Source organism: Pogona vitticeps, chromosome 4, assembly GCF_051106095.1.
Source record: "Pogona vitticeps strain Pit_001003342236 chromosome 4, PviZW2.1, whole genome shotgun sequence".
In the NCBI taxonomy this organism is placed as follows: domain Eukaryota; kingdom Metazoa; phylum Chordata; class Lepidosauria; order Squamata; family Agamidae; genus Pogona; species Pogona vitticeps.
The window spans coordinates 159711923-159739230 of NC_135786.1; the positions used below are offsets into that span (position 1 = coordinate 159711923).

The following is a 27308-nucleotide window of genomic DNA, read 5'->3' on the forward strand; positions in this document are numbered from 1 at the left end:
CCATCATCAACACGAAGAACAGAAGGAATCTCCCTGAGCTGTGACAGCCTGATTCTGCAAAAAATGCTCTTAAATGGTCCACAACAGTTTCACAGTATGGAGATGTATAGTCTTGTCCAGACAAATAGTAATAGAAGAATCGTGAAAAGCGTTCCTCCCACCATATCTTCATCATAGGGATGCAGCCAAATACAAATCCCACACCTTTACACAAAATGTCAGATGCTTACACACAACAGTCTTGATATCAAATGCAATGCTCAATCAGTCACTGACATCAACATTGGTTTGGCAGTGAGTTTGCTATAAACTCTCTTTACAGGAAAAGTAATTCTGAGAGCTTCTTGGAAAGGGGAGAAGGCATGTCAACATGTGTGGTGCAAGACATGCCCTTACAGCTATGACTCAAACGCAGTAACCAAACATCATTTCAACCTGAAGAGCCCCACCTCTGCTTGATTCAGTGTAAACTCACTGTTTTCTCAAGGGAATATGATGGCTTCTGGCACCTGCTTTTGACTAGAGAAGGAAAATGCAAGCCTGCACATAGAAATTCGTATTTACTTTTGCCAACGAAGCATACTGAGCAGCCTCTAGGGCTGCACTCTGGCTCTGATAGTGATTCTACAAATCTCACATGTTTTAAAAGAAGTGGGAGAGAGAAGGTAGATTAGAACAGTTTGTTTAGAATGGGGGCAGGGAAACAGGGGGCCCGCCAGACATCCTCGACTTCACTTCCCTGAAGCCACAGCTAGCTTGGCCAGTTCTGGGATATTTAGCTGAAAACACCTTCAGATTCCCCACCCTAATTTAGAAATTTCAAAAAGTTCTAATAGCTGAGCAGGCTGATACCTTACTTTTGTTAGGCAACAGTTAACAAAGAAGCTAGCCAGAGAGAATCCCTGCTCAGTGTTAACATGATGCCGATGGAAAACTTTATACTTGCTATCTCCTAAGATGTATTACCTAACATGTGCCCATGTCCCATCATTACTAACTGCCATAGGGGACTTTTCTTGAAGGTGTAGTTTGGTTCAGTAATACTAAAGCAAATATAGAAAAATGTACAGAAATGCATTTTGCAGCTTACCGCATAGACATTAAATAATGGATTTCTAGTTTCTTTTAGTCCACAGGGAGCTTTAGAGGTCTGCAGCACAGCTCTCTCGTGCTGTTATTTAATTTCGACCACACCTTGTCAATCAGTCTGTCTGTTTCCACATCAATAATAATGGAAAGACAGCAAAGCCCTGTGCCTACCTGTATGTGGACATGTACACGGGGCCCCTCCACCCCCTGAGATGACACCAGATGTAGCCCTCAGGCTCCACAAAGCTGACCATCTCTCTCTCTCTCTCTCTCTCTCTCTCTCTCTCTCTCTCTCTCTCTCTCTCTCTCTCTCTCTCTCTCTCTCTCTCTCTCTCACACACACACACACACACACACACACACACACACACACACACTCACATACCGACCAGATTTTCTTAAAGTGTCTTTTTTTTTTAATGCAACAGAGCAAGGATTGCAGGAATGTCCTTGGGAAAGGTGCTCCAGATATAAAAGGACACAAGAAAGAACTCATACTCAGCAAGCGACTTTCACTGGTGGACCACAGAAAGCATGATCTCAGATGATAATATTAGACGCTCAGGCAGATACATATAGGTATAGGTGGCCTTCTGGACAATCAGATTGGGGCAAGGGTGAGAAAACCTTGGCCTTTGGCCCTCCAGAAGTACTGATCCCCAGTTCTTACGAAGATGAGAAGACTGTAGGCCAGAACATCTAGAAGGTTAAAGGCAACCTGTATTCCGTCTTCCATTTTAATGATCAGTACTAGTACCTCAAACCTGAACACCAGCTATATCACAATTTTTCTGTAAAGAAAAACAAGATAGTAAGGACCATGTTAGCTACCTCCAGGGAAGAGATGATAACTACAAAACATAATTTTTTAGCTGAATACAGCTGAACAGAATTATGTATGCACAAAGGCAGTGTAACTCCAACTATTAGATGACAGAGTAAGCAGAGTGGATTTCTGCTTTCATAATTTGGCTGCTTTCCAAGAGGCACTGTTGGAAACATATGTGTCTTCTTTATCAACTCCTGTCCCTCTAGAGCAGGAGTGAAGACCTCAGGCCAAGGGAACAGATCCAGGCTGCTGTAAATTTCCCACAGCAGCTACCTTGCCTTCCCCATAACACCACCTTTCAATTGTTTCTTAGCATTTGTACTGGATTTTCTTATTCAAAAAAGCTGAAATGTCTCTCTTAAAGATTAGTTACCAGCAGACAGGGCTTTAGGGTAAATATGCTGGTTATTGGGGTCCCATCTGTTTGTATTTGCTCCCTCCCCCCACAGAATTCAACACCAGCACCCTGAGGCCTACTCAGAAACTTAATATGGGACTCAGGTTGAAAGAATCTGCTCTACGGGTAAACCGTCTGCTGCCTCTCAGTGATCCTTCTTTCTTTCTTTCTTTCTCTCCTTTTGCCATCAGATTTTCCTATTTGCCAAACTAGCAAGAAAAAATATATCAAAATTTAGGGTTCTTCTGAAGTCAAAACACCCACATGTATTTCAATATATAGGCAGAGAAATGTTGCTTCTGTGGCACAGGATCAGACTCTTAACGTGGAATATGACCATCATCAAAAAATAAAATAAAAGGCAGTGCTCTGAAATAGTGTACTGCTCTACCCCTAATCAACCTCCCTCCGTGTCTGTCTCTTCAAGAAATGCATTTTCAAGACACCCATAGGAAGAACAGTTCAATGCATTCCAATGGGGGAGAAAAAACTTCACCAAAAATTAACGAAGAGTCAGAACAAAGCCAAATTAAGTTTGCAAAGGTTTTACAAGGTGCACTAACGATCCCAAGCATTTAAAACAGTTTTTGAACATTTTAAGACACTTTAAAAATAGCGAAAACAGACATCGTTAAGCGAAACAGGGGGACCTAAACTGTCATCGCTAAGTGAGGCAAGGTCCCGAACATCGCTATGCAAAATTTCCCCATAGGGAACATCATTAAACGGAGCACAAAATCACTCCAAAAACCTAATCGCTAAGCGAATACATTGTTAAACTAGGCAATCGCTAAGCGAGGCACCACTGTAGTTGATTAGAATCTGCAAATGAGTCATTGCTTTTTGAAGTAACACCTGCCACTACAGTTGCACAAATCTCAGAAACATTTACTGGTATCAGAAAACTTATTGGGAAAGGAGTCCCAAGCAAATGCCCATCACCATAATCCAAAATGTTGCTCCAGCAAATGAATGCACTGCAGCTAAAATGGCAAACCTTCAATCCTCTAGGTGTTGATGAACTACTACTCCCATCCTATGTCCTCAGAGACCATTATGCAAAGCAACCTATCATGCGATGCAAACAGCTGCTGTCAGAAAGCTACCCATGCCAAAGCGGGAGTCTCTGGACTGCAGCCCTGAAATTGAACAGGACCTGTTGTGTCAACAGTCTCCCAAACACATAAACATTAATCAGAGTTTTTTTCCACACTGTCGTGTCATTACTCATTCTCACCTGTGCATGTTTCCATTGGTGGTGAAGGACTGATCACATACTGAACATTTATAAGGCCTTTCACCGGAATGCACCAGCATGTGGCGATCAAGGGAGCTGGCAGAGCTCAAAGACTTTCCACAGATGCTGCAGGAATGGTCTGTCCCTCCAGTGTCAGTGTTATGCTAAAGAAAGCAACAGATTTTTCATATGAGTGGTTCCTACTCTGCATCAAGGACATCCCAGTCTATCTCAACCACCATCATCTAACAATGCAACAGATGTTAGTATGGAATGTTCTCATTAACTACACACCTTTTTTTGGGGGGGGGGGGGTTTATGACCTGGCCTATGCATTAATAACATTGCAATATATCACTGAATACTGCAATGATGTTGCTGTTCAAACAGAGGCAGAAAACTGAGAATGCACAGAAGCCAAGGACACCCCATATATTTCGAAGGACACCATTCAGGAACAACTGAGAACAGCTGTTATGCCTTTCTTATGTCTATAGTATAAAGAGTTGCACAAAATATTGCATGAAGCAAGGATAGGCAACCAGGTACAGTCCAGATGTTTAGGACTACAACTCCTGTAAATTACAGGTAGAATGAACAATGTACAAGAATCATAGGAGTAACAATCCAAAATACCTTGTTGTTTACCCTATAATGAAACATCGTGCTGTCTATCCTATTATGAAGCAGACTGGACAGCTCAGTATCTGGCTGCAGATCCACAGGCTGGGAGTTTGATTAACCATTGTGCCTCCTGCCAGTAGAGCCAGCCTGCTGTGGCCTTTGGCTAGCTGCACAGTTCACGGGCACCCCCAGAAGAATGGAATGGTAAACCACATCTGAGTATTTTTTACATGGAAAACCCTGAAAATGGCCACCATACATCAGAATTTATTTGAGGCCCACACATATAACAACTTTCGGGGGGATTTGAGAATACCACTGGACTCACAGCATAGTCTGAAAGTGTTTTAGCGTGAACATCTTTTATGTTCATGATCTGCACAAATTACAGGAACTTTCCTTCCTCTTAAGAGCTGTCATGATCAGAACATGGTGTTATGGACCAGACTCTCCAGTATTTGTCAGCCAGTAGTGATGTGTTGGCTCAGAGATCCTGGGAGCTGTAATCCACAAAGTAACTTTCCCAAGCTCTTGTCGCTGTACAAATTGCAAGAGATACATGCACAGCCTCCACATGGTCCCACCTGTATGCACTAACTGTGCCTCTTTTGTGTTAATTTCCTGTAGCCATGTGCATTTCTGAAGAGTTAGGCTGGAGGTCACCTTAGATGTCAACAGACTTAGTATGCCTGCTGACTGCATGGGTGGGCAAAATGCAGCCCTCCAGATATTGGAGAACCTCAGCTGCTATCAGGCTTTGCCAGTGCAGCCAATGGTGAGGAACGCTGGGAGCTGCAGCCCAACAACTCTAGAAAGCCACATCCTAGCCTAAAGGCTTAAACTATGGCATAACAGGTTCCTATTTAGTCCTGCTCTTTAAAAGTAGCCAGAGAGTGCAGCTCTATAAGGCTGCAAAGAAATGTTTTCTCTAGTTCTGATGGTAAGAATAATTCCCTAACAATCCAGCAAAATCTGCTTTTGTTTTGCTAAATGAACATTTGTTTTACCCTCTTCTTTATGGTGGTATCTGTGACAACCTGAAAACCACTGCCAAGAAATCTACTATGTTCTGTAATAATAACTGTGTGACATCAAGTCAATATTGACTTATGGCGACCCTTTTCAGGGCTTTCTAGGTAGAGTATACTCACAGGGGTGGTTTACCATTCCCTTCTTCTGGGGGTGCCCCGAGACTGTACAGCTTGGCCAAAGCTATACAGACTGACTCTTCTGGGATACCCAATGGGGAACTGAACTCTCAAACAGTAGTTCTGCAACCAGGACCTAAAATTAATGGTTAAATCTCTTCCCCCCCCTCAAGCAGTGTACATATCTTCTACATTTGTACAGCTCCTAAGTCTCTGTTCTAACACTCCTTTCTCTTCCTCCCCCTTCGCAAAAAAAAGTGTTTTGTTCCAGAGAATAGCACTGATGAGATGGTCTAAGAACATATGTGTTCATCCATGTTAATTAGCCAGGCAACTGAAAGTGATAGGGTAGGCAACATGATGTCCTCTAGTTGTCTGGGACGTCAGCTCCCATAATTCCTGGCCATGTCGCATGAAGCTTGTGGGGCACTATTGTCCACATTGCCTGCCCTCATTGCTCTGAGTCAAAGTTCCCCACAACACTTTCACCAGCATTCTTCTTTTTTAAAGGTAGGGACTATTTTAGATTCTTTAATTTTTAGATGAGGCCCCAATTATAATTATGAAGTGCCCCGGCCTAGTTTTAACATTAAAAATTCAATTTAAAAACACAAACCACAGCAGTTGCCAGGAGCTTTAAAACCCCACAGTGACCTTTGCTCCAGGAACAAAGCTATTAGATGACATAGCACTGTTCCATGGGGTACAAAAGATGGCTGACCACCCCTCCCTTGCCCCCAAATACTTCACACTGCTGTGATTTTCAGGGAAGTTAACACAGAGACACACATATCTACTATCAGTTATTTTCGGCCTAGTCCTACGTAAAATGGGAGCTTTCTGAAGCATATTATTCGACAACACGACAGAACAAAACTACAAAATCACAACTGAACTAAGCAAAATTGTACTGGGATACTAATCTATTTTATTTGAATCTTAGTTACTGGTTTCCTAAGCAGAAAGACATCCTCAGTGTGAGTTTTGAAAATGATGACCTTACCTGGCGAATGTGCATAGTCAGGTGATGTTGGGTAGTGCAAACCTTTTCACACAGAGGACAGGTATAGGAAGACTTGTCATCTTTTGTTTCCTATTTAAAAAGAACAATAAAATGTTTTTTTAAAGAAGACAAAACATTCAAAACCAAACACTTCTTCACAGTACACTTAAGATTTTCACCTTTCTGAGATTCATGCAAAGAATTTGCCTACAGCTCAATTTAAATGTATAGATGACTTTTTTTTTCAAAGCAGGGTGGGCGTGGGTCCAAGTTTGAAAACATACTCTAAATCCAGCCACCAGAATGCTGGTTCTGGACAGAAAAGTTAATTTGTATGCCTACAGCTTCCAGCATAGAACAAGCTGGAAGGAAGGAAGGAAGGAAGGAAGGAAGGAAGGAAGGAAGGAAGGAAGGAAGGAAGGAAGGAAGGAAGGAAGGAAGGAAATAGTGTAACATACAGCACAGCCTATCTGCTCCAGCATCCTATTTTCCCACATTGGCTAACCAGAGGGTCCCATGAGGACCACAATGAAAATATAAGTGTAACAATACTGTCCTGCTGTCTTTGATTAAGGCCTTACCATCCCTGAAGATGCCTAATTCTCTTTCAAAAGCTTAGCTGGTAGCTATTACCACATCTTGTGGTAACAAAACAAAGTTTAACTATGTGTGCCATGAAAAAAAACACTTCCTCTTGTCCATCCTGCTTCTCCCATCATACACCTTCATTGGTTGATAATGTACTGTTACATAAATGGAGAAAAACATCTCCAGATATACATTCTCCACAACCTGCATATTAGTCTCAGATGGAACCTGATCAAGCAACATGGTACTGTACATCTCAGCCTCCCTATGTGTAGAATATGATGCCTAAATATATTACAGAATTTGCGAGGGTGAACAATACACGGCAGTGTTTTCATGTTTTCTCTAGGTAAGAACACTGATTTCCACCTTGGTTTGCCTGCGGAAAAACCCCAGTATATTGCAGATGATTGTCTGGGAGCTTTCAAGGAAGGGGAGTAACTACACAGAGGGCATCAGCACTTCGCAGAAACATGCCGAACATGTGGCCCAGGAAAGGCATCAACATTCTCTACAACTGTGCACTGCAGAGGAACATCTAGAGTGCAAGAAACAGTAGGCATCATTCCTGATCTTCCTACAAGCTTCCAAAGAACCCCAAATTAGAAAGGGGGCGCTACAGACAGAAAGGAAACGCTGTACATTCTAAGCCTTATGGCTAGGACAAGCTGTGAATATAGAGGAAACCACCAAAGGGGAGGGGGAAAATAATACATTATACTACAAGGAAGAGAAATATTCCCTTAGTCAGCTGAAAAAAATGGAAAGTCTGCAACTTCCCCAATTATACTTTGGCTAGGATCTTTGCAATAACAGCAGACTCCCCCTTAGCAAGCCCCTCTTCAAAACAGGAGTTTATCCTGCCCCCAAGATACTTGACAGGAACAAGTCATCCCTCTCATTTCATTGTAGGTGCTGGATCACACGTGCATGACATGGAAGCAAGCAGGGCTCCATGACTGTTTTAGCCAGCATTAAAGGCTAGGTCTGAGGAACAGAAGCATACCAACCTGAGAGGTACTTTAGAACTTGGAATGTTACTTTTGGGGAGACTACAGGTCCCAGAACTCCCCAGCCAGCCTGATCATCCACCATACTGGCTAGGAGTTCGGGGGGGGGAATAAAATAACATTTCAAAACTCTTGATTGCAACCTTTCTCTTTGAAATATCCTCTACTTCTTTCCCGAGATTGACCCGTGTTGTTAAAAGCTGAAATAAAAGGCTTTAAAAAATCCTTATGTCCTGGGTGGGGGCATGGATAAAAGGGGGGGGGGGGAGAATAGAGACCTAGTAGGTAATAACTGGTGGAGAAGCGATTTTGTTATTCAAACCGGACAACTGCAGACACAACTGCAATCAGAAATCAGAAGTACTTATTGCCATGTAAGTAAAGAACATCATCCTACGTGAGTGTGGAGTTTTTCCCCTTCAAAACTTGCCCTTGAGATACCGCGTCAGACACCAGCTTCCAGACAAAGGACAGAAAGGAACTCTCAGGTAGAACCAAGTTAAATTGTCTTCCTTTGTCCATTGTTTTTAAACAGTCAGCATGAATTAAACACACTATTCCAAAGCAAAGGTCAGCTTTTTTTACTGTGCCTCACCGATTCACTTCAAATGCTTCATGGTTTCCAAACCGCACATGCCCTATGGTTTGAAAATGGCTTGAAATTCAGCTTCATAATTCTCCCGAAGTCTCACACAGATCCTGTCCAACCTTTAAGGACTCCACCACCCTCAAGACATAAGTTGTGCAGGACTGGAACCACCCAACTTTGTAAGAAACCAATATCAATGAGTTCAACTGATTTTAATTCCAGGTGGACTATAATCCCACTGTAAACATTTACATCAGCTATTAGATGCAGGGGGTGGAGGGGAAGAAAGTTTGATAGATTATTCCACTTTATTAACAACTCTCTTTCTCCCTCATATTTCTTGGCCCAAATCTTTAAGATCAGCCTAGAAATCTACCACTTTGTAGACCCTATATAAATTGCACAGAACTGACCTCCAATTTGCACAGAAGCAAGCTATGGCATGACACTGAGTTCAGAGATACACTTTAAGACATCGTATGGATCATGGGGATGTGACCTAGCTGGTAAGTATTGTATTGGTCTCTACCTACTTTTTTTTGGCTTCACTGAAAGCCAAGAAACTCTATAGAACTGATGGATGAATATAACCACACAAAATAATAAGAAAATCAATTCTCTAAATTTCTCAGAAAATTTAAAATGCCTTGAACACCAACAGCATCACCAATGGGTTTAAAACATAGTTACAAGGACAAAGCGAAACACTTTGATTGCAGAGAGAACCTAAGGAGCCCATTCTCCATCCAGTATTTTGCCTATTGACAGTGTTCATCTCTTGCAATTCAAAGAATGGAAATATTAATTTGCTGAACTACTACTCCCAGAATTCCCCAGCTAGCATAGTTAGGGGATGGCTGGGTTGGATATTTGGGTAGTGCAGTATAGAAAGCAACTCTTCCAAGTTTTGCTAGCAGCTGCTATCAATCTAGCTTCCTTTCTTCCATTCCCACCACCAGCCTTTACAATTTCCTGCACAAATGAATTTGCCAAGTTGGCGATGCAGTGTGTGAAGTGTTGTCCTTTGCCTTGCTTTTGAAAAGGCTACCTCACAACTATGTGCAAGATGGCAGATAATAAGAGAAGCAGGGAAGGGATTTACTTTTTCTGCAACACACGTAAGCAAGCACACACATACTCCCAAACAAATACATGATGTCTCCTACATAAGAGTTCTTCCCAAGGACCTCTCCTATCTAGCCAATTTCCAGAATAACCTTCAGATCAAGTTTTACTGCAGCCACGTTGAATGTTGCCTCAGAGCTGGGCAAACACTTAGGGAGGAAAATCCTTGCAGCTGTGCTGACCATTTAAACATTTAATCCTCAGGGCTTTTCCGTGAAATCAGACTGTATTCTCATTGCTTGAAGGGAGACTATCACACTGTGCAATGCCACTGATTGTCTGGAACTCTTGCTTTCTGGCATTTGCTCCTTTGAAATCAACAAATTAACAAAGGATAATGATTCCTTGTCTTGAAAATAAGGGGCAAAACACACAAGGCAACTCAGCCAGAGGTGATTAGCAGGAGCCTTCAGGTTTAACATTAGCCCAATTGAATGCCATCTTCTAGACACTCGGCTCGGGGTCTAGAGGACACTGCAAACCATAACAACAAACAATATCCAGAGTAGCTAAGAGGGGGAACTGTGTAAAACACTATTTAGCACAGCCTCTGTAAAAGCAACTCAGCTGGAGAATTCAGAGGCACAGCAGTCTATTGCAAGACAGGAGCTCTGCTGACCAGGGAAGCATACTTCCTCCAGTTAAGAGACAAAATTAGCAACTAATTTGATAACACCTCTGGCTTTTGTTAAAGTGACCTCACATTGCCCTGTTGGTGTTTAAACCTCCCAGGGAGTTCTACAATCAGACTTCCCTTCCCATTTCATTTAAGAAAAAGGTCTTTTAAAAGCTAACTTTTTGGACAGAAACGCCTAGAGTCTCCTGGCCAATATGGCCAACAGGCATGCTGACTGGGAGATTCTGGGAATTGTTGTTTTTTAAAAAGTAACTTCTCCAAGTGCTGATGAGCCTGTCCCCTCTTTGTGGGCACTGATTTAGGGGAGGGAAGCAAATGTTATGGTATTTTAAATCCCCCTGGTAACACACACATATACTTTTAAAAAAATCTACACCCCCCTCTTAAGAAAATTATATTTGAGAAGGATCAATGGTTTCTTTGAAAACGATCAATAATCAATTGGTTCAGTATTTAACTGTCTCAAAGTTAGAATTCTATAGACACAGATTCCTAAATATTCAGAGATGTACTGCACTGGTTCAAAAGCCCACTTGGTCCAAAGTTCTCTTGCCCACAAGGCAAATGAAATGATTTCACAAATGTTTCTAAACACAGAAACATGGCATTTGTAGCCTTCCAGATATTGCTAAGAAAAGTTCCCATGGAGGGGGCTGATGGAGCCAAAGCTCAACCACACATAGGAAGCTACACTTCTCACAATCCATAGTTTACAAGCACCTGCCCTCTCTTATTTTGTGTCCCACACCTAGTATTCTAAGATACATTGCTTGTGAAAATTCAGATTCCATTTCCTATTGTGGCTAACAGGACAGCCCTGGTAAAGCCACCAGGTATAGGTCTGTGCAACTCAATGTATGATGTTCGATGTATGTATGAATCTGGCAGACAATTTTTAAATCTCAATGCAAATCCTGAAAATCTTGAAAATGTCACTGAGGTGCCTGCTGTTTGGTAGCCATATTGTGCCTACTTATAGTTGCTTTGCAGTTTAACACCATGAAAATCAAAGGAATCATCTCTAGCCCACCTGCCCACATTTGGCAAGATTTCATGGGACAAGCTTGAATAGGAGAATAAGGCAACCCAATTGTGGCCAATCTCTATGCTGACCAACCAGGAAAGAACTCTTGGCTGCCATCCCTGATTTATTTATTTATTTTTATAGTGCAAGTATCCCTCTTAATCCTGTCACATTTACTCTCTTGATCTAATGCCCAGTGAAACGGCTGGTGGAATTAAAAGGTCAGTGGCTCGAAGCAAAAGCTACACACTACCCAGCCAAACCCACCCACTCCCTCATGCTTTCCTAACAGAGCACAGTATGCAACAGGCTTTTCTTTCCCGTCCAGTTCTAAAATGGATTTTATCTTACCTACAGCAATCTAAATGAGTGACCAATGGAATATGTATCCTAATGCTACATTCATCAGAGTATGCCTTAAGGTACACTTTGATTTCATCCTGCAGGATCTAAAATTTCTTGTCATCCAACTATGTCCTGGCCTTAAGCCAGTGATGAGAAGCCAAGTCACACTCATTTCCCGAGGAACTCAGGTCCTGTTGCAAACTCTTTAAAACACTCCCTGAGAACTGCAGGGTTCATTTACAAAAACAATGGCAGCAAATTAACCAGATATTGTTCCCGGTTCTTACCAAATAAACAACTTCAGAGCAGATCTGAAAGCCTTACAAATGTAAGGAGGCAGGGAAGAACGCCTGAAATGTTTGAAATGGGTATCTCAATTTTTTTTCCTTGATCTTCCGATTCTGAAGAGCCATCAGGACAGGTAGACTTAACAGGCCTCTTGGTAGTCTTCAGTATTTTATTCTTAGCTATTGAGAAGCATATGGTGACACTATGTTTTCCCCAAGTATTCAGAGATGTGCTGAACTGACAGCAACATCCCATGAAAGCTGGATAGAGAGGACAGATGTCAAGAGGCCCAGTCACTTGCTTATAACAGCGCCTCATCTTCCTGCATAAGGGAAGTAGAACTAACATGTGGGAGCCACATGCAGGCAGTAGAGGAAGCAGAGTTTAGTAAGCAAAAAGAAAGAGGAAGACAGTATTCAGCTTATCCAACTGCTCAGCCTTCTTGATTGAAGCAGAAGCAGCAAAAGGAATTGTATTTTAAAGAATTGTGAGTAAGAGTATGTATGTGTACACAGATTCCTAAATATTCAGAGATGTACTTTACTGGTTCAAAAGCCCACTTGGTCCAAAGTTTTCTTGCCCACAAGGCAAATGAAATGATTTCATAAATGTTTCTAAAAACAGAAACATGGCATCTGCAGCCTTCCAGATAGAAACAAATGACTTAGGGAGACACACAGATGTATCTTCCAGCAGCTGTCACAAACACAACCAACAATTTTGCCAGTCAGAACTGATCCTATCATCAGACAGAATAAGGCAACCACTTCAGGCACCAGATTTTAGATATTATAGTTTGGGGGTGGGTGAGTGGGTTTTTTTAAAAAAAGGGCAGCCAATTGCTCAGTATTTGATCTGTTCTTGCTTTTTTACTGTCATGGAGAAGAATCTGTCGGATTTTCTCCTCACGTCAATGTAACTGGTCTGAATTGTGTACTCTATACCTTGGCTTAATTATACAACACCACTGAATACAGCCATCTACTTCCTGTTTGCAAAATATTGTTTTTAAATGTAAAGGCACATGTTCAGGAGAAGTCTGGTCTGTTCCAGTCTAGGAGAAAGGGGCTGTATAGGTTGTCACTTAATTGTACTTAAAATTAAAGATTCCATATTGGCCATAATGTATGGGTTCACAACAAAATTTACAGGGAAGGGGTCTTCATGTGATAATAGTACTCCTCTCTCTATATATTTAAAATGGTTCACTCTTTACCTGGTTTCTCCTGCCAATCCGATTAGGAGCAAGAGATTTTGATGGGGATTTGACGTTAGGAGTTGCTGCAGTGCCATTTTCAGCTATCTTTCCCAAATTCATGACGGCTGCCATTGTGGTGTTAGTGAAAGACAAATCTATATCTTCAGAACAGTTCAGGAACCCTTGGCTGCTGTAAAACTGCTTATGCTTTTGAGTTTGTTCTCTGGAATTGTAAACAAAAGCAAAAACATTCAGTGATGAACTTCTGAGATGAAGAATCTGACTTGTGCATGGAAGTATTAAGTCTCATCTCAAATCCATTAAGATCTGGATAACACAGCTGATGGGAAACAGAGTGAGATGCATAAAGCACATATGCTATTCATATTGTACCCTCACATTCAAGGCTAGACAGGAAAGAAAGAAAGAAAGAAAGAAAGAGAGAGAGAGAGAGAGATTTTGCTGCCTAAAACAACAAAAGAAAAGGTAAGCTGGTTCTTTCTCCTGGTTCCACGTCAGAAATTAACTGCTGGGGCAATTATACTTCAAAAAGGATTACAGAATAATGTTCTGCATCCCCCTGAGGCTCAGGACAGGCTGTGTGGCATATATAGCACTACTTTCCAAAACAGGTGAACAAACAGAGGTCAGGAGGAACTGGTGTGACAGGGCTTCCCCCAGCCACATGTGTTGCTACCAGCAGTCACCTCCAGGCCTGGCTAACAGCAGGGCAGCCGCAGCTCACCTCCAGTTCCAAATGAAATGTTAGACAAAAGCATGGCTGTCCCTGAAACCTGTTTCCGTAAGGTATGATTCACCCAGGTCAGTCTCAGCCTGTAGGGAGTTTCACTCCAGTTTCACAACTTCTTGAAGACCATGGACATTGGTCCATACCATGCAATCAGCTAGTCCACAGGATAGCCAGTTACATGGGCACAAACATACACTACAGCTATTGCATGGAATGCCAAATATATAAACCTTGCTTTTAGTTCTGAAGTGCCTACCAATGCATAAAGTGGGCTTCAGTAATTCTACATAAGAACACCTCCATGGTTGCTCACTTTTACAAGACTCGGGTACTTTAAATACGAAACACCTACAAATCTTCACTCTTAAGTCAGTAACTGGTATAGAACTGCCAGCTGTTACGTGTGAAGAAAAAAGGTTCCATGAAGATTACCCACAGAATTCTTTAATTCTGCCTGATATTATTTAATATCAGTTACCTATACAGGCATACATGAACATTAATGTAAGTATTTAAAGGACAGTTTTAATCTTCAACCAGGCAGTCCAGTTGAACTAATTACCTTCATTTTGTCCTTCCTTGACACTGTTCTGCAAGGCTTCTCTTTCTTGATTCCTGCTTCAATATTATAGGTCTAGCACCATCTAGATCCAGAGCCTTTTCCTCAGCAGCACCTGTAAACACTGGACAAAGAGGAAAAGTGGAGAAGATTAGGAGATTTTAACACTTGCAGCAGCAGTGTTAAGATGATTTCATACACAATATTTTGCAGCCTAATAATTATAAAACCATGGAAGTTTTCATCCAACCCTCCCACTACCACACAATAATACACTGAAGAGACCAGACACCTCACAACAAGCTATGAAGAAACCTGAGATGCCTCTAAATCAGAGGTAGCCCTTGAGCTAAATCAATGGATCTTGGGATCCCAAACCTGCCCTCTGGGTTTCCACTGGCAGTTACATCTCCTTCCCAATGACATCATTTTCTGTTGGTTGTCCATGGTTTACACCAAACTCTTCCCCCATTGTAAGTCACTGACGGGTCTCCCCTAAAACTTGGTAACTGGCAGTTAACAGCTTCGAAATAAAATTGGCAGTAACAACTTTAATTTTTTTAACTCAGTTTTTTTTTTGTTTCTGTTTCCATTCTGGTCCCATGGAATGCCCCTTCCTTTCATCTCTGAAACTGAATTTGGTCCACAAGCTGAAAGATCTAAGTTTTACCAACAAGAATATTTACTATAATCAGCACTCCACGTTATCAGGCCACTCACTGAAAATGTAACTCTCCCTTCAGTGTATCAGAACAATTTTTCCCTCAACAACATATTACTTTCATTCCCGTTTTTCAGACAAATTCTTATGCGTGACTCATTGCCCTGATCTCCAAATGGATAAGTGTAAGACAACATCAAGGACAGGATGGAGAACAGAAAGAGAAGAATGAGATGAAAAACATATCTTTAAGAAAAGGATGTTAGCAAAATAAAGATTCTTAACAAGGAGTTTCAATAAATGAAAGTCACATACTTTTTTACTGTCACCATTTTTAAAAAAATGTTAATGAATTCATAAAGAAAATATAGAAGGATAGCTGTATGGAGCTCGGCAAAGCATAATCTGTATGCTTAAAAGCACAAACTGTACGTCATGTCAAATCACATCTGATTTATGGCAACCTTAATATGGTTTTCAAAGTATTTGAGATGTCCACTGTCAAACCCCAGTGAGTTGCTATGGAACCTCAGGGGTGAGACTTGAATCCTAGTCTGATACTCTTATGCACTTATACCATATTGTCTCTCGAAACACAGACAATGGCCATGATAAATAAGAGATTCTGGGAATTATGCATTCCCCCATACTCTTTGGGATTGGGCATGGGGAACCCACCTAAACTTTCCCTAAAGCCCCTTCAAATCTTCCACCATCTGTCTCACTGAGGAAAAAGTGAAGCAAATTTACCACATGGAGTTACCACCACACCTGTCCATGCAGCAACTGGCAAAAAAGTGAACGGAAGCATTGAATGATAGACAACATACTCTAGGCTCCTGCACATTTTCATAATCACTAGTTTTGAGCAGCTGGCACACATTTTTAATAAGTACAGAGGAAAAGCCTCATGTGGAACGGTGGCACGCAAAGTTCACCTATAACAACCTTTGGTGTAAGACTATCTTTTGGAGGCCTCAGGCCAGCTGCATGGAAAATTTTGTGCTCAAGTGCTTGAAAGTCTTTCACACCTCCACCAACATCGTCTGCCACTTAGAATGTGTTCAGAAAATTAACAATACTGAAGAAATTCCCATTTTTTTTTTAAAAAAAAGCTATATTCTCATGAAATGCTTCCCTGAGGAAACTGACCTTTGCCCTCAAGGAGTGAGTTCCCAGGACATTCATGTACTTCTGATGAAAGCTACACAGAGAATGGCCTGTTGCATTGCCAAGAAATGGACCAGGGACAAGGAAAAAAAAGAACCATTATCAAGGATTGAAGTTCACAGCAATGATCCAGCTTTTCCAGTTTGATCCTGGCAATCTAGGGGAATGATCTGATACAGACATAAACAGAAACAAGTCATAAGAAACTACAGGCTGAGAAGGAGCAGCTGGCTTTTAACAAAGGCCAGCCCTGAAGCATGGCCACAATAGTCAGTCAAAAGCCAATACACACACACACACACAGAGAGAGAGAGAGAGAGAGAGAGAGAGAGAGAGAGAGATGTGCTTATGAGGAAATAAAAAAATGCAGCAAAAGTTTGTTGCTTCCCATTTGCTGTTTTTAAAGGATGGAAAACTGTATAATGGAAACCAGGTTGCACACTATTCATTCATTAATTAATCCTATATAGATCTAAATTCAGTGCAATAGGATTTATTGGCAAGTGTACATATGATGACAACCTTGATCTCACCTACTACATATTAAAGCATTACGTGTCTATGTATAAATGTAAGAAAACCCCACATTCTGTTGCTTTCACTCTTTCCCTCTGCAGTTCAAGATGCTGTTGAGTTCAGAAAGCTGCTACAGAAAGAAAGAGAAAAAGGGGGTAGGCACACCCACCAAAGGTGGGTTTTTTTCTGATAGAGGTTTACACTGTGGATAGACAGGCATTTGTTCAGACAGCCTATATGCATAAGCTTTCCCTTTCGGAACAGGTAGGAAGAGAAAAACAAACACAGGCTGCAAAGGGGCAGATCAAAAATCACCTGAGGCTCACAGGACAAAAGTACCTATTGTTCTTCTTTCAACAATCCTGCTTCTCTACCCCTTTTGCCAAGTAATGGTGTCAAAAGCCTGAAGTCTACACTAATCAGGCCAGAAAAAGAAAGATTTAATGTTCTACCTGGGTTCTGAAGTTGGGTGGTGGGGTTGAGAGAACAAGAGACACAGGAGGCTCTTACTTTGCAATTACTTTGCGTAAAGGATGGTACAGTTACTTCCCTCACTTGTTTTGTACTGTGTAAACCCAGAAAGATCCAAGACCCTCAAATGTGTCCCAGTGTTTCAAGATGTCACTTAAGAAGGAACATGAGAGGCAAAGGAGGCTGAGAAAAGTGTAACTCACATTTTGGCTTTCCTTGTGATAGCTGAACTATTTCCAAGGTGCAGTCTTTATCAGCACACTTGCTATGACCAGCATGCACAAGGAAACCCCTGTTAACAGTGTGGGTCCTACCTCTGAAGAAACGTAGGCAATGCTTGGGCTTACATAGCTCAGCAAATCACCAAGACTTTACATTCATATCCGAGAACTGAACTGACTAGAAATCAATCCCACATCAAGCAAATTTCCCTGCTTCCTAACAAATTTGTTTAAGGTCTAGTGTTCTGGTCTGATCTAAAAAAACTGATCTACTGAGTGTACAGCATGGGGATTTAGATCCCATCAACTTGCAATAATGGTAAAAATAAACCCTTGTATGAGTCCGATTGCTATGTGGCAGTCATCAGCTCTGATGATGATGCAAAACCACAGAAAGAGAAACAGCAGCCAGATGTCAGGGAGTATCTTAGGTTGTTTTCAGAACACCAGATCCACCAGATACCAGGATAACCTCTTGCCAGCTGCCCCCAACAGCTTCTAAGGACACAGATCTCATTGCCAAAGAAGGGTGTGTTCGTGGTTCTATCTATCTTTTGTGATTCCACACAGAATTTAGAGCTAAATACATAATCCAACATCTTAGTCATATTTGGGTGGAGTGATGGTGGTTATTTTTTTAAAGCACAGTCTACAAAGATAGGTGTGTGAGGATAACACCTGCTAGACAATCTCAGAAGTGCCCACAAGTAAGGTGTACAGAATTCCAGATAATTTTCTCCAAGAAGACTTCAGCTTCCTTTCTTGTGTCACAGAAAGACCTCTGTGTCACCACCATGCACGTGTTTCTGAAAAAAATTTAACATCGCGTAGGCCAAGAACCACCTTCGGAACGATGTAGATCACCAATTCAAAGCTCATGTGCCACTCAACATTCCATGCCAGGTAGAAAATATTACAGAAAGAGAAGCAAGAGATTTATGTCAAAGCCTCACATTTACCACTGTCCAGAAGCTACTCATCTATCAGTCCAATGTTTGCAATATTGCCTGGCCAAGTCATGGTAACAGCACAACAGGATTCTATTGTTCTATAAAAATAATTTAACTTCCAGCTATTTAACATATGCTGAAGGCTTTACAAGTTTTTTGTGCTTCAGGCATTAAGTCAGGAGGTACGCAAGGATAAGAAAGACAACTGATATGACAAGCAAAAATAAACAGTGCTAGGATGTACCACTGCATTTTGTGGGATGGAGCACCATGTTAAGACCTGAAGAGCACTGGTGAAAAAATCCAGTTATTTGCTTATTTATTTATTTATTTTTATTTTTATTTATTTAATTTATATGCCGCCCACTCTACCCAAAGGTCTCTGGGCAGCTTACAACAATTATACTGTCTTAGAAGCCCATCCATAAAAGCTTTAAGCCCACAAAAAGACTGATTAGCACACCTACCCATAACATTTCTGTTTTTTATTGGTGACATATCTGATGACCTACAGAAAAAGGAAATCTTTCCATGTAAAAGAAGGGTTCCTGAGTGCTCTGCCAAGTCAAATTCTTCTTACTACTAGGAATTCCTGCCTAGGCAAGTAGATACTCAAAATAATGTATTTGCTCCATATCAGAATTTGGAAACAGGACAAAAAAAATTTGATCACCTTGAGTAGGGGATGCTACAAGATGCATTTCAAGCCCCAAAATTATTTTTCCAAGCTCGGTTCCACAAGTCCTGTTGATCAAAAAGCAGAAGTAGTTCCATCTGTGCTTCACTGATAATCCTGAAAAGTAGGATGGTGGGATAAGAAACCATTTTAATCACAACTAACCTTTAATACTGTGGATTTGCTCTTGGCTTCTGAGATGCTGGTGTAGCTTGTGCACAGAGGAGTGGGTCACGTCCGTGTCAGCAGAGATGGCAGGACCAGCACAAAACCACCTAGAAGAGAGAAAAGCAAGACTGCCTTAATGCTCACCACCAACTAATTGTATTTTTAAAGTGCAATACACTCCTGAGGCCTCTGATTGCTGGGTGGCTTTGGGTTTGACGCATCTCAAGCCAAGACTACCTCAAAGAGCTGTTGTGAGGGAACAGTGGAGGAGCCACAAAGGTTGCCTTGGGCTTTTTGGGAAGGGGTAGAGGAGACAAATGTGCAGGATTAAATTTTTAACACAAAGAAATAAATAAAGCATGGATTCTTGAGGAGAGAGGACTGAATTCTCATTCAAACCCAAAGGTCACTGGGAAAAAAAAACACCTCTTTAGCTGGATGCAGAATTCATAGACTCAGTTCTAAGAAGTCGTATTTTATCTTCCTACAAAGCACTTGACCTGTAATTGTCAGCTTGAAAAGCAAAATAAATAGGGGTGAAATCCAGTGGCAACTAGAGCAGACCCACTGGTTCAGTAAAGATCTGGCGAGTCTGATCCTCTGTAAGTTCTACTGATTGAACAGAGCTGTTCTACTTCCCAATTACTACTGGATTTCAGCTACAGATTTAAAAATCATGAGAACTAAAAATATAAATTTCCCTATTTCCATCTTATTTGCATACAAGTTACTTTTTATTCACATATATCTATGAGGGTTAGAAACATTTCTAAGGAAAAGATGGAAGAGTTCTTAGAAACGAGCCTGCAGGAAATGGATAGTCTTTCAGAAGTGTTACGTGATATGTTAAAGAAAACTGGAAAATGTCCTATGATTGGGTCCAGAAACAAGTACGAGCAGAGAATATAGCATTTGTAATGGATTTTAGTACTGTGACACAGCCATAGAGACAAGATTATACTGTATTTTTGTAACCACTACGTTATGTACCCTGTTTCCCCAAAAACAACACCTCACCTGAAAATAAGCCCTAGTATGATTTTTCAAGATGCTCATAATATAAGCCCTACACCTACTCCAAAAACAAACCCTAGTTAAGTGAAACCCCACCCTCTGCTAGGGACTCATTGTGCAGCAACTGAGATTGACTCCATTTCGTTGTCTGTATGGGCCAGCGGGATCCATACTTCTCCCTCCCCTGCCAACTTCAACAAGAAAATGTATTCCTGAAACGAGACAGAAACCATCTGGTCCTGCAGCAGAAGGGGTTTTGAGGCCAGTTCGTGTTGGGGCCCTTAATGCCAACATCACCGCCACCGCCACCACTTCAGTCACAAGAAATTCAGGCCAAAATTCGGGGTTTGGAGAATTATGACCATGTTCCAGTTCCTGTATTTGAATAAATGTAGATTGTTGTACATTAAAAAATAAAACATTCCCCGAAAATAAGCCCTAATGTGTTTTTTTGGAGCAAAATTTAATACAGGCCTGGTCTTATTTTTGGGGAAACACAGTACTTTTTTTTGGTCTTGTTTTTGTTGTTTTGTTTGTTCGTTTGTTTTCTCTGTGTGTCTTCTTTTCCCCTATGGCTGTTTTTTTTATAAGTGTTGTTTATGGTTGTTATGTGATGACAATAAATAAATACATTATTAAAAGAAAGAAAGAAACAAGCCTGCAGGATGTGCAAAGGCAGCAACTGCCTGAGGCTCTAGATGTATCTTGCCTGGTTCACTGGGTTTCATTGGGGGGGGGGGAAGCATAACTAGAAAGATCCATGCCGTGGAAACTATGGCTGAAACCCTATACTGTATCCAATTACATGGAAGCAAGCCCCACTGAGCTCAGAGGAAGCATGCTTCCAAATACATGTGCACAAGCTTGCCCTATTAAAGTCTAGCAGCAAAAGAGGAGGCTCAGAGTTTTTGGACAGCCTTTACAGTATGAGAAAAACAAAAATCTGAGGTCCCAAGCCAAAAGATTGAGAAATGCCTGTGCCTGGTACTTACTATGTTCATTTTGCATCAGCAGAATGCAAGCCTCTAATTCCCAAAATATTTTTCATTGACTTTATAACTTCACAACCAGCTCAATTCATGGGAGGCTAAAGAAATCAGCCACTGCACTGCATCTCTGGAATTCAGAGGTCAGTGAAGACCTAGAAGCTGCAAGGCTGGAAGGAATGACAGCTTTCCCAGAGCTTCAGGGCAAAAGGATGATGAGATGAAAGAATATTAAACTTCTGCCTAAGAAACATCACAGAGCATCACCTCAGCCCTTGCTATTTTTAAATTGAATACTAACTGATCAAGTCCTGTTTGACTCTTCAGTATGAAAAAGATAGCCTGCAAATGATTTAAAGTCAAACAACAAAGTTCCTATTAACATAACAAAAGACAGTTAAACTGCTTTAAGTTTTAAATGTCTGTATGTTATGGCCTGAAGTGATGGAAAACTGCTATCTCGCATAGCCAACAACTGCACTCTTGAAGAGGGGGAGGAATCACCTCTTTAGGGGTGGGTGGGACAAATCTTCATTTCTATTTTGCCTGGACACATTCTGAAAAGGCTATTGAAAGAGACCAAACCCTTGTCTTCTGGAATTCTCTTAGCAGACAAGATAAGCCCGACAGCTGATTGAACAATACGGGCTGTGAGGCAACAGGCTGAGCAATAGCAGCCTACCCTCATAGGCATGGAAATGGGAGGGACTCTAATTCCCTTCGTGTAGGAAAAACTTCATTGCATTGATAAGAGTTTAGGCAGTGTTTCTGACATCTTAGGTTTAGAGAAACTTGGGAACAATTGGGAAACATGAGAACTTGTAGCTGAGAACAGTTCAAATAGACCTTTATTGTTTGCAACCTTGGGAGAGATACAGCCTCCTCCAAGCAGTGCTCTTTAGATGCGTCTGGTACCATTTCTATCTTCTCCAGTTATCAGGGTGGGAGTGACTGGCCAACACACATCTGGAGGGCAGCAAGGTTTTTTAGAACATCAGGTTGAGATCGCACTATTTGTTAGGTTAGCTAACAAATATCCCACAAATAGCATAAAGAAACCTTTTTACAAGGCAGAAAGGAGTTCCTGGGTGGGTAAGATAATTCAATTTTTGGCTGGAATTCCCCATATGAGAGGAAAGATGCTTTTCAGAGTTCCATCCCATCATGTCAATGTCACACCAAGGGACTGGAACCCAGAGGAATATTTGCATCAGATATTTCTTGCATACCAACCTTTCTATTAAAAAGAGAGAGAGAGATGACTCAGTGTCCAAAATCCTGTTTCTCTGTGTAGTAAATTACACTACAGTAGGCTTATTAAATCAATGGGCATTTGCAGAGTTAACTTCTCTCTGTAAATTCCATTGATTCAAATGGGCCTACTTTAACTGTGACATACTTTAGCACAGTAAGTCACAGCTAGAGTAGGCCCATTTGAATCAATGGAATTTACAGAGTTGACTTTCCAAATCCCTAGTGATTCAATGAGCCTACTCTAGTGTGATTTACTGCAACAAGATTTAAGCAGCAGGAATTTGGATAGTGACTATCACTCTATTCCATGGAGCACCATTAACGAGTATGTAAATTTGCAAGGCAGAGATCTGTTTGGCTAGCATCAAATTAACTGCTGCCATAATCCCAATTTCTGATATTTTGCTAAAGACTGTTCAATGTGAATGCAGAAGATTTGCCAGGTTGTTTCCACAAGCAAATCAGCAAAAGGAAATATATTTAAGATGGTTGGATTTTGATCAAACAGGCAGTGTCGCACCGATAAGGTTTAGGTTGAGTTTTTGACATCCTCAGTTTATCTAAGATGCACAGCTGAAGTTGTTGTTTGGCTTGTTTACAGTAGACCTTCTTTCCCATTCAGTTCCTTACACTGTACTCTATGGGGGAACAAGTGGGGCCATGTATGGGGATCTGTTTTCCCTATAGCCACTCTGAATATTACATACAGTATTAGATGCTCTCTTGGTGTAACTGCATACACCTTTGCCCAGAACCCTCTTTAACTAAGTCATCTGCAAAGCACCATGCAATCTTGTCTGAAAACAGTTCTCACAATTAGACCTGAAAGACGCTGCTTTACTTGAGTCTCAAAGACTTTCAGGCTAATTAAATGTTTAGGAATGGATTTTCAAGGCTTCAACTCAAGTTTCTATGCTGGCAACTTATACATTTCAACTTCTCGTTTCAAGATAGGCATGAGCTGCAATATTCGTTAGCTGGGAAATAGGGTAATGCTGTAAGATATATGGCAATATTCCAAACCTGAGAAATTTTAGATAGGATCTCATTCATTAACACTGCAATGGAGATACTTTTAGGAACTTCGCCATTTGCAAAGCACACATCTCGGTAAAGAGGTAATTTACTCAAATCATGCATTCCCTTATAATGGTTGCAAGTAAATTAGTATTTTTTCAATGTCGTACCACATTTGATTACTGAATAGTTACCTAACACAAAACAACAGGGTGATAAAAGCAGGTTTTTGAAAAGTTACAAAGAAATGAACTGTCCTTGACCTGGGCCTTTACATCCTTATTTCACACTAGATTTCCCTCATCTCCAGATATGTCGGACTACAAGTAATTAATACCTTCCGCAACTACCTCATATAGTGAGGGTTTCAGCCTTGCTGAACGGAATTTCTAGGGACAAAATTTTTTAAACTGCTATTCTAGACCTTGAAACCACTACAGAGCCCCTTGCCCTCACCACAGCCAGTTCTCATCTATCTGGATTCATCGGCAGTTGTGTAGAATGGCGTCTTGGGAGCTATGGTGGCAAACAAACAAGTAATAAGGAGGGAACGGCAGCTGCTTCAGCCACTCAGCTCTGGTGACTTCAGTGGTTAAGGCAAAGGGAAACAGAGGTTAAAGTCAAAGGCAGGATTACAGGGAAATGGGGGAGCCATGCCAAGCGTGAGGTGTCACAGGCCAAGCTGCACTGCTGTGCTACAAAAGGTTATCATGGTTAGCAAATTATTTTCAACCCTGAGCTCATGCCACTGTCACCAGGACATTTAGAACTGTGTGTGTGTGTGTGCGCGCGCGCGTTAGAATGATGTTCTCTGCATCTCCAAGTATACTGTGCAGACACTGTAAAGAACACAGCTTCCTGAGGAACTCAATTGTTCAAACATATCACAAAGATTCTAGTCATCATGGATGAAGAAAAAGTCTGACTATGCACACAATTTACTTTCTTCCCCTTTTAACCATCAACCCCCTTGCAAAATATTTCTTTTTTTTTAAATCTAAGCACAGCTAATCCAGTTGGTGATCTCAGTTTTGTTCTACGTAACTTACAACAATTCTAGAAATTTGTATGAAAAATTTTAAAAATTTGTTTTAAAAACCCACTAATGTCAAGGCTGCTGTAATTGCCTTAACTTGAAGCCACAGAAGAGTTCCATCTGATATTTTAAAATATGGAACAGATTCCCCCTCCTCAGTAAGATGTGAAAGAGAGAACGAGACAAAGAGAACTCTATTTTCCACATCCGTAAAGCAAACCATAACTTGAAGGCCTCTATCTCCATCTCGAAGATTGTTTTTAAAATGCAGGATGTAAGCCTACTGCAGTGTAGTTGACACAATTGGAAGAGTATGAACTCTAGTGGAAAAGTTGCCAGTTGACAGCAGCAGTAGAAAAGAGAGGTTACCTACCTGTAACCATGGTTCTTCTAGTGGTCCTCTGTGAATCCACACAATTGGGTTGTTCTGTGCATGCACAGGACCTCCTGGAAGTTTCTAGAGCTTAAAGACATGTGATTAGTAGGATGTGCCCCCGTGGAGCGCATGCTCTGCCTGCCAGAAGTCCCCTCAGTTCCTGTAAGAGTCCGCCACTGTCAAAGAACTGTATTAAAAAAGACAACGTGATGGACAGAGGGGAGGATGGGCGGGATGTGTGGATTCACAGAGGAACACTAGAAGAACCAGGGTTACAGGTAGGTAACCTCTCTTTCTTCTTTGTGGCCTATGTGAATGCACACAATTGGGTGACTGACAAGCTCACTTACCGGATGATGGGACATCACTGTAGAACGGAGGTCAAAACAACTCTGCCAAAAGCAGCATCATTTTTTGCCCAGACATCAAGATGGTAATGTCTCACAAAGGTCGACAAAGTAGACCATGTAGCTGCACGGCAGATGTGAGGAAGTTCTATTCCATGCTGGAAGGCAGCAGAAGTTGACAGCGCTCTGGTATAATGAGCTTTAAAGTGTTCAGGCATTGTTTTGCCTGTTAGCTCGTAGGCCAATGAAATGGTCTGAAAAATCCAGAAAGAGATAGTTTGAGGCGAAGCTGGAGTACCCTTATGGGGGCCATGAAAACACAGAAAAAGTCTTGGTATTTTCTGAATGATTTAGTTCTATCAATGTAGAAGGCCAAGGAGTGTCTTACATCAAGCATGTGAAGCATGCGCTCGAGAGGTGAAGAAGAAGATGGAAACAACGTAGGTAGAATTAACGGTTGATTAAGGTAGAAAGGGCCATGGTGGCACTGCGGATTATGGTGGTGGTTCTTCAATATTGAGTTGAAGAAATTTTGCCATTTGCATTACTAGTTGAGAATAAGATGTGAAATCCTCTGAAGGGGAGGGAGGATGGTTCTCACCCACATCAGAAGAGGGAGTAGGCAAATTAGAGGGTGATTCTTGAGAGATACCAGAGGTTGAATCTTGGATAGAAAGAGAGGATTCAGAAGATGATGATCGGTGTGGTGGTTCAGTTGCCGATATCGAAGTTAACAAAGATGTAGGCAGTTGCTGTATCGGAGGTATGTTTGGTACAGGATGATGGTCAATATCAGGGGGGGGGGGAGGAGGTCCTGTATACGAGGTGGTGACATGGAGAGATGTATGGTGTCGAGATTGTCTGGAAGAGTGCTTGGTTTGTTTAGATTGAGAGTGAGTATCTAGTGGAGGAAGAGCGCACTTAAGAGCTGAATTCATGGGGATCAATAAATGGTGAGTCGATGTATGATATATATTGTAGACGAACAGTGTCGATGCCATGGTGGTGAAGGCGACACAGAAGGCAAATACCAAGGTGGATAGGCATATCTTACTCTCTTCGGTTCATCCTAATAGACATGCTCGGTCAGGTCTCTGGGATAGTAGGGGTCGTAGTGATGGTACTGATCCCCATGTTCATCTCTGGCTGGGTATCGAGATGGTTCAGGATAATAATATAACTCCCTGTGTGGAGGGTCATAGTGGACTGGAGAAAGATGTCATCTCTTCTCTGAGTGTTTTTGGAGAGACTGATGAGATGACTCCGAGCCAGAAACCTGAGTAGGCATTGCTCGCCCTGGTGATCTAGAGCTTGAATGGGCCGGGCTGGAATGAACATCAGCCGGAGATAGGCCAGTGCTCAGTGAAAGGCTAGCAATAGAAACTGCAGCCTCAGCTGGTGGTAAATTTGGTTCATCTCTATCCGAGATGGAACACTGGGCATCTCTAGATGACCCTTCAAGGATTGGTGATGGAAGTACCCATTGGAGTGGATCTATTTGAGTTGATTTCGTAGGCTTTTCGGTCTTCTTAAGTTTAGCCTTATCTTTCTTTTTCTTAAAGGACTCATCTGGATGATTTGGAGTCTTCGACATGGACATTGAGCTTGGTTACGAAGTTGATTTCGAATGCTGTTTTTGTCGAGGTGAAGGGGTCGTTGGGCTTGATATTAATGTTTTAATGATTGTTTTAATATAGGATATTATTATAATAGTGCCTATTTTTAATGGTTTTAATGTTTTTAAAGTTTTGATAGTGTTGTACGGTACTCAGAGACCACTGGTAATGGCGCGGCTAAAAAAATCTTGTAAATAAATAAATATCAGGCGAGGAGTTCTCAACACTCTGGACGTGGAGTTGGAGACATCGTCATGTCCATAGTGGTCGGATTAAGAGATTTCTCCCAAAGGTACGAACGAAGACTTTGTAATCTTAATTTCAGAGTGGGTTTTGTGAGCTTCTTACAATCAGGACAAGAGTGTGTTTTATGTTGTTCCCCGAGGCA

General features: G+C 41.4%; 1 protein-coding gene and 1 long non-coding RNA gene across 14 annotated transcripts in view; both read right to left on the minus strand.

Moving 5' to 3' along the window:
• The window catches only part of RREB1 (ras responsive element binding protein 1), a 66036-nt gene extending 52420 nt beyond the window's left edge, over nucleotides 1-13616 (minus strand). For 4 of the 5 annotated variants that reach the window (XM_072998595.2, XM_072998592.2, XM_078393423.1 and 1 more), the window contains exons 1-3: nucleotides 13150-13616; nucleotides 6328-6417; nucleotides 3553-3716 (exon numbers count right to left, since the gene is read on the minus strand). In XM_072998595.2, coding sequence (XP_072854696.2) covers nucleotides 3553-3716; nucleotides 6328-6417; nucleotides 13150-13263 — 368 coding nt within the window. In that variant the 5' untranslated portion in view covers nucleotides 13264-13616. The remainder of the gene's footprint in view (nucleotides 1-3552; nucleotides 3717-6327; nucleotides 6418-13149) is intronic. The other variant, XM_078393424.1, reaches the window with a different exon arrangement.
• An 814-nt stretch (nucleotides 13617-14430) lies between these two features.
• LOC144589211 (uncharacterized) overlaps nucleotides 14431-27308 on the minus strand; it is an 86573-nt gene continuing 73695 nt past the window's right edge. For 6 of the 9 annotated variants that reach the window (XR_013545180.1, XR_013545184.1, XR_013545187.1 and 3 more), the window contains 2 exons: nucleotides 19272-19381; nucleotides 14445-14565 (listed from right to left, as the gene is read on the minus strand). This is a non-coding gene — a long non-coding RNA (uncharacterized LOC144589211). Of the gene's footprint in view, nucleotides 14566-16254; nucleotides 16323-19271; nucleotides 19382-27308 lie in introns of all 9 variants that reach the window. The other 3 variants (XR_013545183.1, XR_013545185.1, XR_013545179.1) reach the window with 2 other exon arrangements.